General features: G+C 42.5%; 1 protein-coding gene and 1 pseudogene across 1 annotated transcript; both read left to right on the top strand.

Annotated features, from left to right (window-relative positions):
- Positions 1-1,168: 1,168 nt before the first annotated feature.
- LOC108535754 (lysine-specific demethylase 4E) lies at positions 1,169-4,074 on the top strand. Its single transcript, XM_083287446.1, is given in 7 exon segments — positions 1,169-1,834; positions 1,837-1,870; positions 1,873-2,093; positions 2,095-2,158; positions 2,161-2,221; positions 2,223-2,311; positions 2,314-4,074. Coding segments are annotated over 7 exon segments (1,542 nt in total). The 5' UTR covers positions 1,169-1,714; the 3' UTR covers positions 3,267-4,074.
- Positions 3,974-13,905, top strand: part of LOC108535726 (serine/arginine-rich splicing factor 8-like) — a 12,103-nt pseudogene continuing 2,171 nt past the window's right edge.

Genomic DNA, 13,905 nt, shown 5'->3' with positions numbered 1-13,905 from the left:
CTCGTAGGATGGAGAAATCAAAAGTGCTGTTTTCTGGCCATTTAGAACCATTGTCGAGTTTGTATTGGGGCCAAGCAGTGTTGCAGAAGAAAATAAGACACTTAGATTTTAGGTCAAGTGAGAGTTGAAGAGGTTTTAAGTTCTTGAGAACATAGGCTAAGGGAGAAGAAGGAGGAATTGAGGGTGGAAGGTTGCTCATAGTGAAGGAGGCAAGTTTAAAGAGAAGGGTAGAGACATGGAGAAGTGGGGTGGGGAGCAGCCCCGGGCTGCAACGTGGGTGAGCAGCCAAAGCAGGCGTCCCTGCAGTTGACTTGCCACGAAGGGAATGTGGATGAATGACCAAGGCAGTCGTCCCCGCGGAGATCAGACACCAATGGAACGTGGGTGAATAATCAGAGAGGCATCCTCGCAATGATTACACACCAAGGGAAGGCTGTCTTCCCAAGTCCGTGACCAGTGCTGGAGTTTTGGGTCCACGGATAAAATGTGTCTCCTTTGTCTCTACCAGAAAATGAAAGGAATTGAAATTAAGAGAAGGGAGAGATTGAAGGGTGGTGCCAAGATTGAAAGGAGAAAGAGGTTGGGGGATAGTGAGAGAGGTTGGAGAACAGAGTAAAAAGAGGCCGCTTACCTGATTTAAAATCGGTGAGATGTTCCTTGGGCTGGTTGGTCTGAGGACCTGAGGTCATAGGTGGATCTCTTCACAGAGTGAGGGTGAGGACAGGTGACTGGTCTCCCGAAGGAGTCCCGCTCACCCAGGTCTTCGGCACCAAATGTCTCACGTGTCCATGTGAAGAGACCGCCAAACAGGCTTTGTGTGAGCAACGATGCTGTTTATTTCACCTGGGTGCAGGTGGGCTGAGTCCAAAAGAGAGTCAGCAAAGGGTGGGGTATTATCATTAGTTCTTACAGGTTTCGGGATAGGTGGTGGAGTTAAGAGCAATGTTTTGGGGGCGGGGGGATCTCATAAAGTACATTCTCAAGGGTGGGGAGAATTACAAAGAACCTTCTTAAGGGTGGGGGAGATTACAAAGTACATTGATCAGTTAGGGTGGGGCAGAAACAAATCACAATGGTAGAATGTCATCAGTTAAGGCTATTTTCACTTCTTTTGTGGATCTTCAGTTGCTTCAGGCCATCTGGATGTACACGTGCAGGTCACTGGGGATATGATGGCTTAGCTTGGGCTCAGAGGCCTGACAATGTTAACATATCCTGATGTTAGCACAGCATATGTTTTAGTTTAGCTTAATGCTAGCTGAATATTTCTTTTGTCTGGTCATATACTTATTTTAAAAATATGAATATTCTGTATCTTTTGTTGTTGTTGTTTAGGTGTATTGTTTCGACTTCCTAGAAGAGACTCCCAGGTACAGTGGTACACTAGCTGCTACTAGTGCACCCAAGCCTGAGAATCAGGAGAAGCCTCACAGTGACACCCCCAACTGAGGAAACTCACAGAGCTGCAGGTAGAGCTGGGACATACTCTACTTCTTTGGACAAAAATATACTGACTAGAGTGGAGTCCCCCTGGGGAGTCAGAAAGCCTGTGAAAGATCTCACTTGTTCGAAAGTTCAAGTGTGAATTACTCCCTCACAGATAAACCCAAGTATTTTGAAAAACAAAGGGGAGAAAAGAAATTACTCCCCAGAACTCTCAGGCATCTAGAGGACACCTAAGAACTTAGGAGTCAGCTACTTCTTGTGTGCAGCCATGAAGTCTGTGCACTCTGATCCCCAGAACACGAGTCATACCATTATGACTTTTTACCCCACCATGGAAGAATTTACAGATTTCAAACAAATATGTTGCTGACAATGGCAGTCCCAAGGCCGGCACACCAAGCTGGCCTCGCCAAGGTAATTCCACCAAGGAATGGGAAAAGCCAGAAAGACTTACAGATGATATCGGAGACATCTTAGTAGCCACTCCCGCCCAGCAGGTACCTCTCGGACAGGCAGGGGTGTTTACTCAATACCATAAAAAGAAGAAAGCCATGACCGTGGGGAAGTATCGCCACTTGGCAAACAGTAAAAAACATCAGACTCCACCACACCAGAATTTTGCAGATTTGGAGGCAACCAGTAGCTGGGAAGAGCCACCCCGGGGCGAGAGAGAGTGGTGCTGATATCAGCGGCTCCTTATTTGAAGAAAGCACTAACAATGGAACCTAGGACACCTGGGAACAATTTGACCTGCTGAGCAGGAATGTGGGTTGTCATCGAGGTGTCAACACACCTACCTGTATTTTGGCCATGTGGAGACCACGTTCCGCTTGGCACACGGAGGACATGGATCTTTATAGCATCAACACCTGCACTTTGGTGGGGAGCCCAAAACGTGGTATGCAGTGCCCCCAGAACATGGTCAGCGCCTGGAACGTCTCGCCAGGGAGCTCTTCCCGGACACTTCTCGGGGCTGTGAGGGTTTCCTGCGGCACAAGGTGGCCCTCATCTCGCCTACAGTTCTCAAAAAGAATGGGATCCCCTTCAATCGCATGACTCAGGAGGCTGGGGAGTTCATGGTGACCTTTCCCTATGGCTATCATGCTGGCTTCAACCATGGCTTCAACTGCGCAGAGGCCATCAATTTTGCCACTCCACGATGGATTGATTATGGCAAAGTAGCTTCACAGTGTAGCTGTGGGGAGGCGAGGGTCACCTTTTCCATGGACGCCTTCGTGCGCATTGTGCAACCCAAGAGTTATGAGCTCTGGAAACACAGGCAAGACTTGGCCACTGTGGATCACACAGAGCCCAGGGTTGCAGAAAGTCAAGAGCTGAGCAACTGGAGAAATGATATAGTACTTAGAAGAGCTGCTCTGGGCCTGAGGCTTCTCCCAAACCTCACAGCCCGGTGTCCCACACAGCCTGTGTCCCCAGGGCACTGTTACAACCAAAAAGGTTGTGGCACTGATGCTGTGCCTGGATCTGCATTCCAAAGCTCTGCATATCATACTCAGACCCAGTCACTTACCCTGGGGATATCAGCCCAGGTTCTTCTCCCTTCCACTGGAAGCTGGGGTTCTTGTGGTCGTGGTCGTGGTCGTGGTCGTGGTCGTGGTCGAGGTCGAGGTCGAGGTCGTGGTCGAGGTCGAGGTCGAGGTCGTGGTCGTGGTCGTTGTCCTCAAGAACTGGGGACTGAGGAGACAACTGTTCAGCCTGTATCCAAGAGGTGCCTTTTAATGGGTACAAGGAATAGAGCTCGAGGCCGCAGGCCTCAGCTCCAGCTTGACAATGATTTGATGACAAATCTGTCCTTTTGAGTGGTGGCCTTCCACATCTTGCCAAGGGTTCTGGCTGCTGCTGTGTCCCTGATCTTCAACTCCTGAGGCCCCCACTGGATCCTGAGGAAACCATGCACCCTAGCCCATGCCTGCTATCCCTCAGCAGCACTACTAGTAATCTCCCTGATGTTGTCTGAATGACTCCTCCCAATGTCATTGTGCCTTTGATTACGTTTTCCAGGGACACTGGTAGGGACTGGAAATCCCTGGTGAACATGGGCAAGGTTGTAGCAATGGACCACTCTTATGGCTCTAGGGTTCTGACCCCAACTAAGTTTTCCAGAATCTCCTGGGCTCCTGACTCATCTGCTGGGGCTAAAGACAGGCAGAGATACATCACTGAGTTTGGGGATATTTTCCTCTAATGCGTGATCAATCCTTTGGACCATGGTTATGGAATATGGTGACACACAGAAAATGTCAGTGTCTCTCTTATCCCAACCCCAGGATCAAAGAAGATTCTTGCCAAGGACAATTGTAGCCTGGGCCTCTGCTCAGTGAAGATTCTTTACCTGCAGTAACTGACACATTTCCAAGGCCCCCAGATACTGTCTCCAACTGTGACAACCAGGGCTTCCAGAGGCCACTGAACTCGCCTCCCAACAGGTTGCCATAGGATGTTGTGGAACCTCTCAGGGACTCTCTGTTTACTTCACATTGTGCCTGTGGCCTCCACCATGGCCTAGATGCCATGGACGGCACTTGTTTCTGATGTCCCCCTTAGGATACCTCCCTTACAGTGCTATGAGTCCAGATCCCATGGTAATTTGAGCTCACAGTGGATGATGCTGAGAATCTGACTGAACCTCTCATTTTTACTTCTCATCTGGTCCTCTATGTCTCTGACCCTGGATTCCACTGGATATTGCCACAGCCCCAGTGGGGTTCAGGGCTTCTCACAATCCTTCAGTTGCAACATGCCCTTTATCCCAGGCCACCATCCACTGCTCATGTACAAACTAGACCTTTTGACCAACTGAGTTACTTAGCCAGTTATGGCTTCAGAGATATTTTGTAACTATACTGATGTTAATTATTTGCTGTCTCTAATGTGTATCTCCAAAGAAAATAAAATTCTTAGTACATGTTTTTTAAATTAGAATATAAAATATATATATCCAAAAGAAAGTGATTTAGAAAAGAGATTGAGATAAAAGAATGGGGAAACTATACCAAACAAAGAACAAAGTAGCTTTACAGATCTTAATATCAGGCAAACCTGAATTGAGACCAAAGGTACATAGCATGGGTCTTCACAATGCAAAATACTAAATTTCACAATGAAATTACAGTGGTCATGAATATTAAAGTAAGTTCCACAAAGTATAAATTATAGTAGGTAAAAGACAAGTTTAAAGAAACAGATTAAAAATAGGAACATTTAAGTCACCAGTGTGGTTTGGATATGTGTTCCTCCCCAAATCTCATGTGGAATTTTAATCTCTAATATTGGAGGTGGGGCCTGGTGGGAGATGACTGGATCATGGGGGTGGTTTGTCATGAATGATTTAGCAGTATCCCTGTAGTGCTATTCTTGTGATACAGTTCTAGGAGTATCTGGTTGCTTAAAAGTGTGTACAACCTTCCCCCTCTCCCTTCCTCCTGCTCCAGCTATATATGATGTGCCTGTTTCCCCTTTCCCCATGATTGTAAATTTCCTGAGGCTTTCCCAGAAGCTGAAGCTCCTATGCTCCCTGCACAGCCTGCAGAACCATGAGCCAATTAAAACTCGTCTTTATAATATAAATTACCCAATTTCAGGGAATTTTTTTTTTTTTAATGTAGTTTCGCTCTTGCCCAGGCTGGAGTGCAGTGGCACAATCTCAGCTCACTGTAACCTCTGCCTTCTGGGTTCAAGCAATTCTACTGCCTCAGCCTCCCTAGTAGCTGAGATTACTGGCGCCTGCCACCACACCCAGCTAATTTTGTATTTTTAGTGCAGATGGTGTTTAATCATGTTGGCCAGGCTGATCTCAAACTCCTGACCTCAGGTGATCCACCTGCCTTGTCTTCCCAAAGTGCTGGGATTACAGGCGTGAGGGACCACACCTAGCCTTCTGGTATTTCTTTACAGCAATGTGTGAATGAAACAGTCTCTCATCCAAGGTAGAAAAAATGGAGAAATATAAGGATACGGAAAACTTAAACTACATTAACAGTAAGGTAGTATTGACCTACTAGATGATAGAAAATACTTCCTCTCTTCAAGTACCAAAAAAGCCAAATTTTCACAAAACAATAAATATCTATTACATGCATAAACTCTGCAGTTAGAAAGCCTGATTTTGTTCCCAAGTTTCTCTTATCAGCTTGTGTGACCTTGAAAATTACTTAACCTTATGACTCAGTTTCCTCAACATAAAATGAAGATAGCACCTACCTCATGTGTTTAGTTGACAGTTCTATGCATTAATATGTGCAATTTGTTAATATCAATGCTTGGGACACAATAGCATTATTGGAGTGTTTCTAGATTTAAAACTTAATAAAATACAAATAAATATATGAGATTCATTTACAACAGTGCTGAGGAAAATCTGCAGCCTTAAGTATTTTCTCCATCATATTCAAAGAATGAAATTAACTGGATTAAACTTCTAATGTACAAGTTAGGAAAAGATAAACTGAAAGTAGCTGGAAGGAATTCATACATGTATACACATAAATTAATGAGTTAAAATAACTGTAAATATATACTAAACACAAAGCACCAATGATATGGATTTTTTGTTAGAAAAATTAACTTACTAAACAAAAAATGTAAGGCATAAATTTCTGTGTCTGAAATATAGAAAGAGCAGAAGATCTGCCCATTCAAAAATGAGGATTAGACAAATTCGCAGAGGAATTGTGTGACATCTTCATTTCTAGTATACCTAGGCCTTTAAAATGAGAAAAAAATTTCATATTTTAAAATAAGTACATCATTGACAGAAAATCCTGATGAATTGCAGAATGAGAGAAAATGGACAAAACTTATTGATGAACATCAGTGTAAAAATTTTAACTTAAGCATTAGCTAAGATAATCTAAGTATATTAAAAGAGTAACATATGATGACTACATGGGATTTATTGCAGGAAGATAACAATGGTTTAAAGCAAGGAAATCTGGAAATATAACATCTTATAAATATATCCAGAAATTATATGATTATGTTTATAGATGCTGATAGTCATTTGATAAAATTCAACAGTCAGTCTTGGTTTACACTCACCCACAAGGAAGCAATGAATCAATCCTTCCGTAAAATAAAATACAAAATTGTTTATCTAGTAGTGAGATATTTTAGATCTAAGCCACCATTTTCCTTAATGTGAGGTATTTGAGGCACTTCAGTCAATAATGTATGGAATTTGCACTATTAACCACTGAAAATATTTTTAGAACTATAATTGATGGAAGGGAAGAGACAAAGCTTAATATGTTGTGCTTGCAGTTGATAAGGCTGAATGTGGGGAAAACTCAAGGAGAAGGCTAAACTTCTAAATGGTTTCTTTATGGTCACCATGCTGGCTTCAACCATGGCTTTAACTTCCAGGAGGCCATGAATTTTGCCACCATGGAATAGATCAATTCAAGCAAAGTGGAGTCTCAGTGCAGTGATGGGAAAGCCACTGTGGGCATCCTGTAACCCAAGTGCTATGACCTGTGGAAACACAGTCATTTGGGGCAGTTGCAGACCCCATGGAGTCCAGGGCACACGCCAGCCTGGAGATGCCCACCTGGTGAAAGATCCAAGTGCTGGAGAGGACTAGCCTGGCCCCAGTCACCACCCATGTCAACAGGGTCATGACCCACTCAACCTATGGCCTTGGGCTGTGGTTCCCATTGCCTTACCCTTTTGCCTGGTGTTCCCATGGCCTTTCCATCCTGCAATGATGCTTCCCAGCCCACGAACTTAGCCTGGACCCACTGCCCACCCCAGCTCTGCCAACCCTGGTCTGAACCCCTCAACTGACAGATGTGGCCATAGTCCTTGCCCTCTGTAACTGGGGACACAGGAGCCAATACTCCAGGCTCCAGCCAGGAGGTGCCTCTTGATGGTCACAGGGCACACAGCTTTAGGCCCTCAGCCTCAGGCCCTGAGTCTAAGTCCTTGCCCACAGATGGAGCATTGATGAATAGGCCTGTACCACTAAGCCCAGGATCCAGCATCCTGCCAAAGATTCTGGGTGCTGCTGGGCCCCTGCCTCTGAGCCCATGGTCAGTCTTTATACTTCACTGCTCTGCTATGTGAGGGCTTCTTGATATTGCTCACATTTGCATCTCAGAATTTTGGGCAAATTTTCAGACCACTACCATTATAGAGCCTCTCAGTGCTGAGATAGCCCCTCTGGTGAGGCACCTGGGTGCTGCTGAGTATATTAAGTATATTCTTTATCCTGCAAGACCTTTTAATGTCTTGACACTTCTACTTCTGTGTCACCAGCTGAGATTTCATCCATTGGACATGAGTGTCTCTGAGAACAAGGTCTTCCTGGGTTTACTGGGAACTCATCTATCCCAGCGTCCCAATTGCTGGAACAACTATGGAGGCTGCTGCACTTCTGAAGAGTTCACAATGTGGTTCCCCTTCAATCTTCTTCCCTTACCTATCCCACCCCAACTCTCCCTTTCTAGCAAAATGGGACCTCTTATGACCAATTAGGTCAATAGAGTTAGAAAGAAAGTATGTTTCTGAGTCATTGAGGTATTCAAAATGTGATGTCACCAGTACTTGTTCACAAATGAATTAAAAGTCACCAAAATGTAAGATCTGACTTTCTTCTAATATTGTAGTTTCAAACAACTTGCAAAGGAGGTTATTCTCCATGCATTTTTCTTCATAATTAGTTGAAAACTTTTAAGGCAAAATGTATTTTATGGGCTGGTTACACTGTGTGGTGATGCTGAGCTCAGCGCATGGTTGTGGGGTTCTGGCTGTCTGGCCAGGTGGGAGCACTGGGTTGCAGTCATGCTTTGAGGCTGGCCTTAGGCCCAGGCTGGTTCTCAGCTAAATAGCAGGACCCAAATTGCTGGGAAAGATGAGCAGCCCTAGGCTTAAGGGGCCATCTGACTATCTTCTCTCCTGGGCTTCACTGCCTTTTCAAAGCTATTTGTATATTTCACACTGGTAATTCACTCAACCCAATATTGTCCCTAAATAAGTGAACAAGGTTTCAGTCAGGAATGTGTGCTGTATAGAAACTAAAGAAGGATTGGACAACAGAGCAGAATGAGCTGGGGCTGGTTGAGTGGCCGGTCTCAGAAGGATTCACTGAGCAGGAGACTTTGGGGACCCAATTATAAAATGGGGAGGTCTGGAGAAGAATTCCCTGCTTGCAGGGACCAGCAAGTACAACAGACCTAACATAGAACTTGTGAGTTTGTGTTTCCAGGAACACAAAAGAAGCTTATTTGTGTCTGGGACATAGAGAGGAAGGGAGAGAGGCAGGGGGCAGAGCATGGAGGGCCTTGTGTCTCATGTCAGGTGCATTATGTGGTGTTCCTTCACCACATTAATGCCTTCTCATTTAATGCCTTGAAATGAGAAGGCATTAAAACAGCAGTGGAAAAGATGTGAACGACACATTTAAGTAATCAGCTTAGTTGTTCTGTGGAGAATGTGTGAGTAGGAGAAGCAATTAGACTATTTATAATATAAGTGAGAGTGACAGTTGCTTACACTTAATTGTTAGTATTGCAAATGCACAGAAATGGAAAATCCAGAATATATTTTAACATTGAAAATGACAGTTTTGATGAAGAAGGAAACATTCAGAGAAGCAAACCACTCCCCACCTTAGTAGCACCCCTCCTCAACTTCCCCACTCCCATCCAGAATTTCAAGAAGGCTGTACATTTTGAAGCATGAGTAATCAAAACTTGGTGCTTGTCTAAAGTTCTCAATAAAGAGCAGAAAAACTCTTACTATCCTGTCTCTCGTATTCATTCAGGCAACTTTGTCTTTCTTAACATAACAAGAAGTTTACTCTTTGGAAAATTCAAGCTGAGGGACAACATAGGGTCTCCAGGCATACAGAAGGATGGACTGAGATGCCTGGCTGAAAAGGTTTAAGCTAATAGTGACACGGCAGAACCAAAGACGAAAGCACACTGCATTCACTGGAAGGGAGTAGCCCAGAGAACTGCTGATCCCTCAGTACATCCTGCATGACCAAGGAATGAAATTTTATGTGATAGATAAAAGCCTCATTGACGCTGGAGTGCAGTAAGCAGAGAGCCTTCAGTTGCAGAGAGCTGCCTCACCCAAAGCATGCCTCTTCCCAGTTTGGCCCACATTTCATGACTGCTCAGTGCTGGAGCATAAAGCTTGGCCATCTTTGCTCAACTTAGCACATCGCTGAAGGGCCATTTGTGCTCCAGATTTGCCAAGACTATCTTTGGCCCTAATCTTCAGCTCCAATTTTCCCTGTGCTCAAACATGCTTCCTTCCTCTCCTTTTCTCAGATATGAATCCCCAGCACACTTGTTAAGAAAGATCTCGGTGCCAAAGTCTGTTCCATAACAGACCTGACCTACAACTTTACTTCAGGTTTCATTGTGTTTCAAAAGCCTAATTTTCTTGAGAGAATAAAGAGTGATCGCCCCTACTGAAATCATAGTTCTTTGCATGGTTATTTAGTGATGTGAGGAGCTAGAAATGGCCACATAAGAATTTCAGCTTTTAATTTACGGAATTATTGTTGTGACCCCCGGTGCAAACATGTCCCTTTGAACACCAGAAGTCACAAGGGCAAGAAGAAACATCTTGCCATTGGCATGATGGATCAATACCAGTTTTACTCCTGGATTAACTGTAACCATCTACTCTGCTCTGAGCAAAACAGTATCATGTTTGGAGCAACTGACTCTCACATACATTGCTTGTGGGAATGTAACATTGTACAGCCCCATTGAAAAACTATTTGTCAGTGTTCTGTAAACTTGACCACTCATCTATCCATAGCCATTCTCTTCCTAGGTATTTACCCAATCATTAAAAATCAGGAACTGTGAATAATCCACGTGTCTGAACACGTGGATTATGAGTGGAAAAGCTGTAGCATATTAAATAGTTACAAAAAGCAATGATTCATTTTATATTCATTCAAAAAAATGGCCAAAATAAGTTGTGCTCATAGAACTTAGATCATGGTTGTCTCTGGTGAGAGTGGGAATTAACTGGGAAGTTCTAGGCATGTGAAAATGTTGTGGGGCTATGGGAATGTTCTGCGTCTCATTTAGAGTGATGATTACATGGGTGTATATAATTGTTTAAACTGGAGGAATTGGCAGAGCAAGATAGTATAATAGAAAGCTCTGAATCAGATTTAGTCTGCTTTATATCAAATGGATCTAATAGATATTGACAGGACACTTCATCCACCAGTTGTAAAAAGTTGTAAAATACACATTCTTTTCCTCAGCACATGGATCATTCTCAAGAATAGACCATATGGTAGGTAACAAAATACATCTTTAAAAGTTCAAAAATTCAAATAATTCCAAGCATCTTCTCTGGACACAGTGGAACAAAACTAGAAATCAAAACAAGAGGAATTTTGGAAATTATGCAAACACATAGAAATTAACCAATATGCACCTGAATCTCCAGTAGGTCAATGAAGAAATTAAGAAGGAAATTGAAGAATTTCCTGAAACAAATCATAATGGAAACGCAATATATTAAAACCTATAGGATACAGTAAAAAGCAGTACTAACATGGAAGTTTATAGCTATAAGTCTCTACATCAAAAAAGAGGAAAAACTTCAGATAAACCACCTAATGATGCCTCTTAAAGGAGCAGAAAGGTAAGAACAAAAATAATCTAAAATTAGTAGAAGAAAAGAAATAATAAAAATCACAGCAGAAATTAATGAAATCAAAATGAGGAAAACAATGCAAAAGATCACTGAAACAAAGAGTTGTTGTTTTGAAAAGTTAAACCAAATTGACAAACCTTTAGCCGATTAAGAAAAAGAGACAGAAGATCTAAATCAATAAAATCAGAAATGAAAAAGGAGGCATTGCAATAGATACTGCAGAAATTCAAAGTATCATTAGTGGCTACTATGAGCAACTATATAGCAATAAGTTGAAAAACCTAGAAGAAATGCACAAGTTGCTAGACACATACAACCTACCGAGATAGAAGGAGGAAGAAATCCAAAACCTGAATAGGCCAATAACAAATAATGAGATCCAAGCTGTAATCAAAAGTCTCCCAGTAAATTAAAGCTGAGGATCCGATGGCTTCACTGCTGAATTCCACCAAACATTTAAATAACTCATACCAGTCCTAGTCAAGCTATTCTGAAAAGCAGAGGAAGAGGAATTACTTACAAACTCATTTTTTTTTTTTTTTTAGTATTTTTGACCTACAGTTGGTTGAATTCACTGATGCTGAACCCAGAGGTTACAGAAGGCTGCCTGTATTCTATGATGAGGGATCCATTCACACATAAGAGGAAACATGAGCTCCAGTATACATGGCCAAGTGTGTTCTGAGCAACACTGTAAGAGGCCAAAGTGGAAACAATCCAAATGCCCATCAACAGCAGAAACATTTATACTATTGGACACCTTACAGCAGGCAACAGGACCAAGTACAGCTACAAGGAACAACACAGATGAGGGAAATAAACAAAAAAACCCATTAAACTGCATAAAGCATAATTCTATTTACATAAGGTTATATAACATTTTCAAAATGAGCAACATTTTAGTAAATTTATTTAGAATTCTTCTGCAGAAGGGTTTTGTCTCTTCTCTCCAATTTGTTAAATTTACTCATTTATTTATAACAGCATGAACTCACAGGTATTTATTTTATTCTTTGGATTATAATTCAATAATACTTTATTCCGTTGCTCAACTTGTTTAAAATTTGGCCGTTGGGAGCTGTTTTCATTGGTTCTTGTGCTCTTCTAATATAACCCCATAAATGTTCTAACATAACCTCATCAATACTTTTGTTTGTTTTGTGTTTACCACATTCTTATTTTCCAACACTCCAAGATGCTATAGGCTCTTTCTATATTTCCTGCACAGGTCTAGAAACTTTGTTTCTTCATAAGTATTGCCACATCTTTATTTTTTCTTTAACATTAGTGGGTTGCAGTTTTATTAATCATCTTTAGTCTAGATTGCCTTCTGTTTATTTATAATTCTATCATTGTTTTAATATTTTATGTTCTGTTTGTTTTTATTTACTAATTGCTGAATTTCAACATAATATTTATAGATTTTTAGAAAATATGGATATTAATTCTCAAATATAGTCAGATTCAGTTTTTAAATTGTTGACTTTTAATTTTATTTCAACGAAGTCAAGCTTATGCTCAATTTATTAACTTATGGAATTGTAATTGATATTTATTTGTAGCTGCACTGGGAAATTTTTGTAAATGTGTTCTACCTACTGAAAAACATTTTCCATTTGATTTTGGTAGTTGCATGTTATAATGATCACAGTTGTTAAGTTGGTTTTGCAAATTCTATAGCTTTTTTTTTTTTCTTTTTTTGACGGAGTCTCGCTGTCCACGAGGCTGGAGTGCAGTGGCGCCATGTCTACTCACTGCAACCTCCACCCTCAGGGTTCAAGCAATTCTCCTGTTTCAGCCTCCGCAGTAGCTGGGATTACAGGCGTCCTCAACCATGCCCGGCTAATTTTTTATATTTTTAGTACAGACGGGGTTTCACCATATTGGCCAGGCTGGTCTTGAACTCCCGACCCCAGGTGATCCACCCACCTTGGCCTCCCAAAGTGCTGGGATTACAGGCGTAAGCCACCGCGCCCAGCCAAATTATACAGCATTCCTAACTTTGTTCTCTGCACTATTGGTTTCGGTCAAAATGCTGTTACATAAAAAAAAAAAAAAAAAACCAAATCATGATCTCCTATCATGATTGCAGGCTTTTCAGTTTTACCATCTAAGTCTGAGTCTTGGCTCTCTACGTGTCAGTGCCATGTGGTTAGGTGCATAAAGTTCATTACTGCAATACTGAAATATTTTCCTATGAAATTTCATTAACCATGATCCTATCAATACACTGGATATTAATATTGCTCTCCTAGATTTCTTTTGTTTAATATTTGTCTGGATTGCCTGTTCCCATAAATTGACTTTTAATCACTTAGCATTGTTCTAAGATTGATTAAAATGTAGAATAAAAGGGAAGGTTATGGGAGAGTGGGACGTCTAATCTAAGCCCAGCCCAGTGATTACATTAGCTGGGCGCTGATTAGGTTAGGATGTTGCCCAGGGATAAAGCCAGGATCTTTGGGACCTGGCTTCATTTGGAGTTCAGCTACCAAGAGGAAACCTTCCTCTGGGTCCTGGAGTATTTGGCCTGAAATTGGGAATTTGGGAGTTGCTGCTCCAGGGCGCTCCCTGCGGAGCTCGGCCGCCCGCCTCTCCGCCCGGCCTTTCCCGGCGTCCCCACGCTGGGGGGCGGCAGCCCGCGAGAAAGGAACCACAGGTCACACCGTCAGCGCCCATTTTTTAGCAGCGCCAGTTTTCCGGGCCCCGGCCTCTCTGGGAGCCATGAGCTGCGGCCGTCCCCCGCCGCGTGGACGGCATTGATCACCTCAAGGTGGACAAACCTGAACCTACCGGACCATCCCGACA

Source organism: Rhinopithecus bieti, unplaced genomic scaffold, assembly GCF_001698545.2.
Source record: "Rhinopithecus bieti isolate Rb0 unplaced genomic scaffold, ASM169854v2 scaffold_12653, whole genome shotgun sequence".
Taxonomy (NCBI): Eukaryota; Metazoa; Chordata; class Mammalia; order Primates; family Cercopithecidae; genus Rhinopithecus; species Rhinopithecus bieti.
This window is presented reverse-complemented; position numbering and strand designations above follow the sequence as displayed.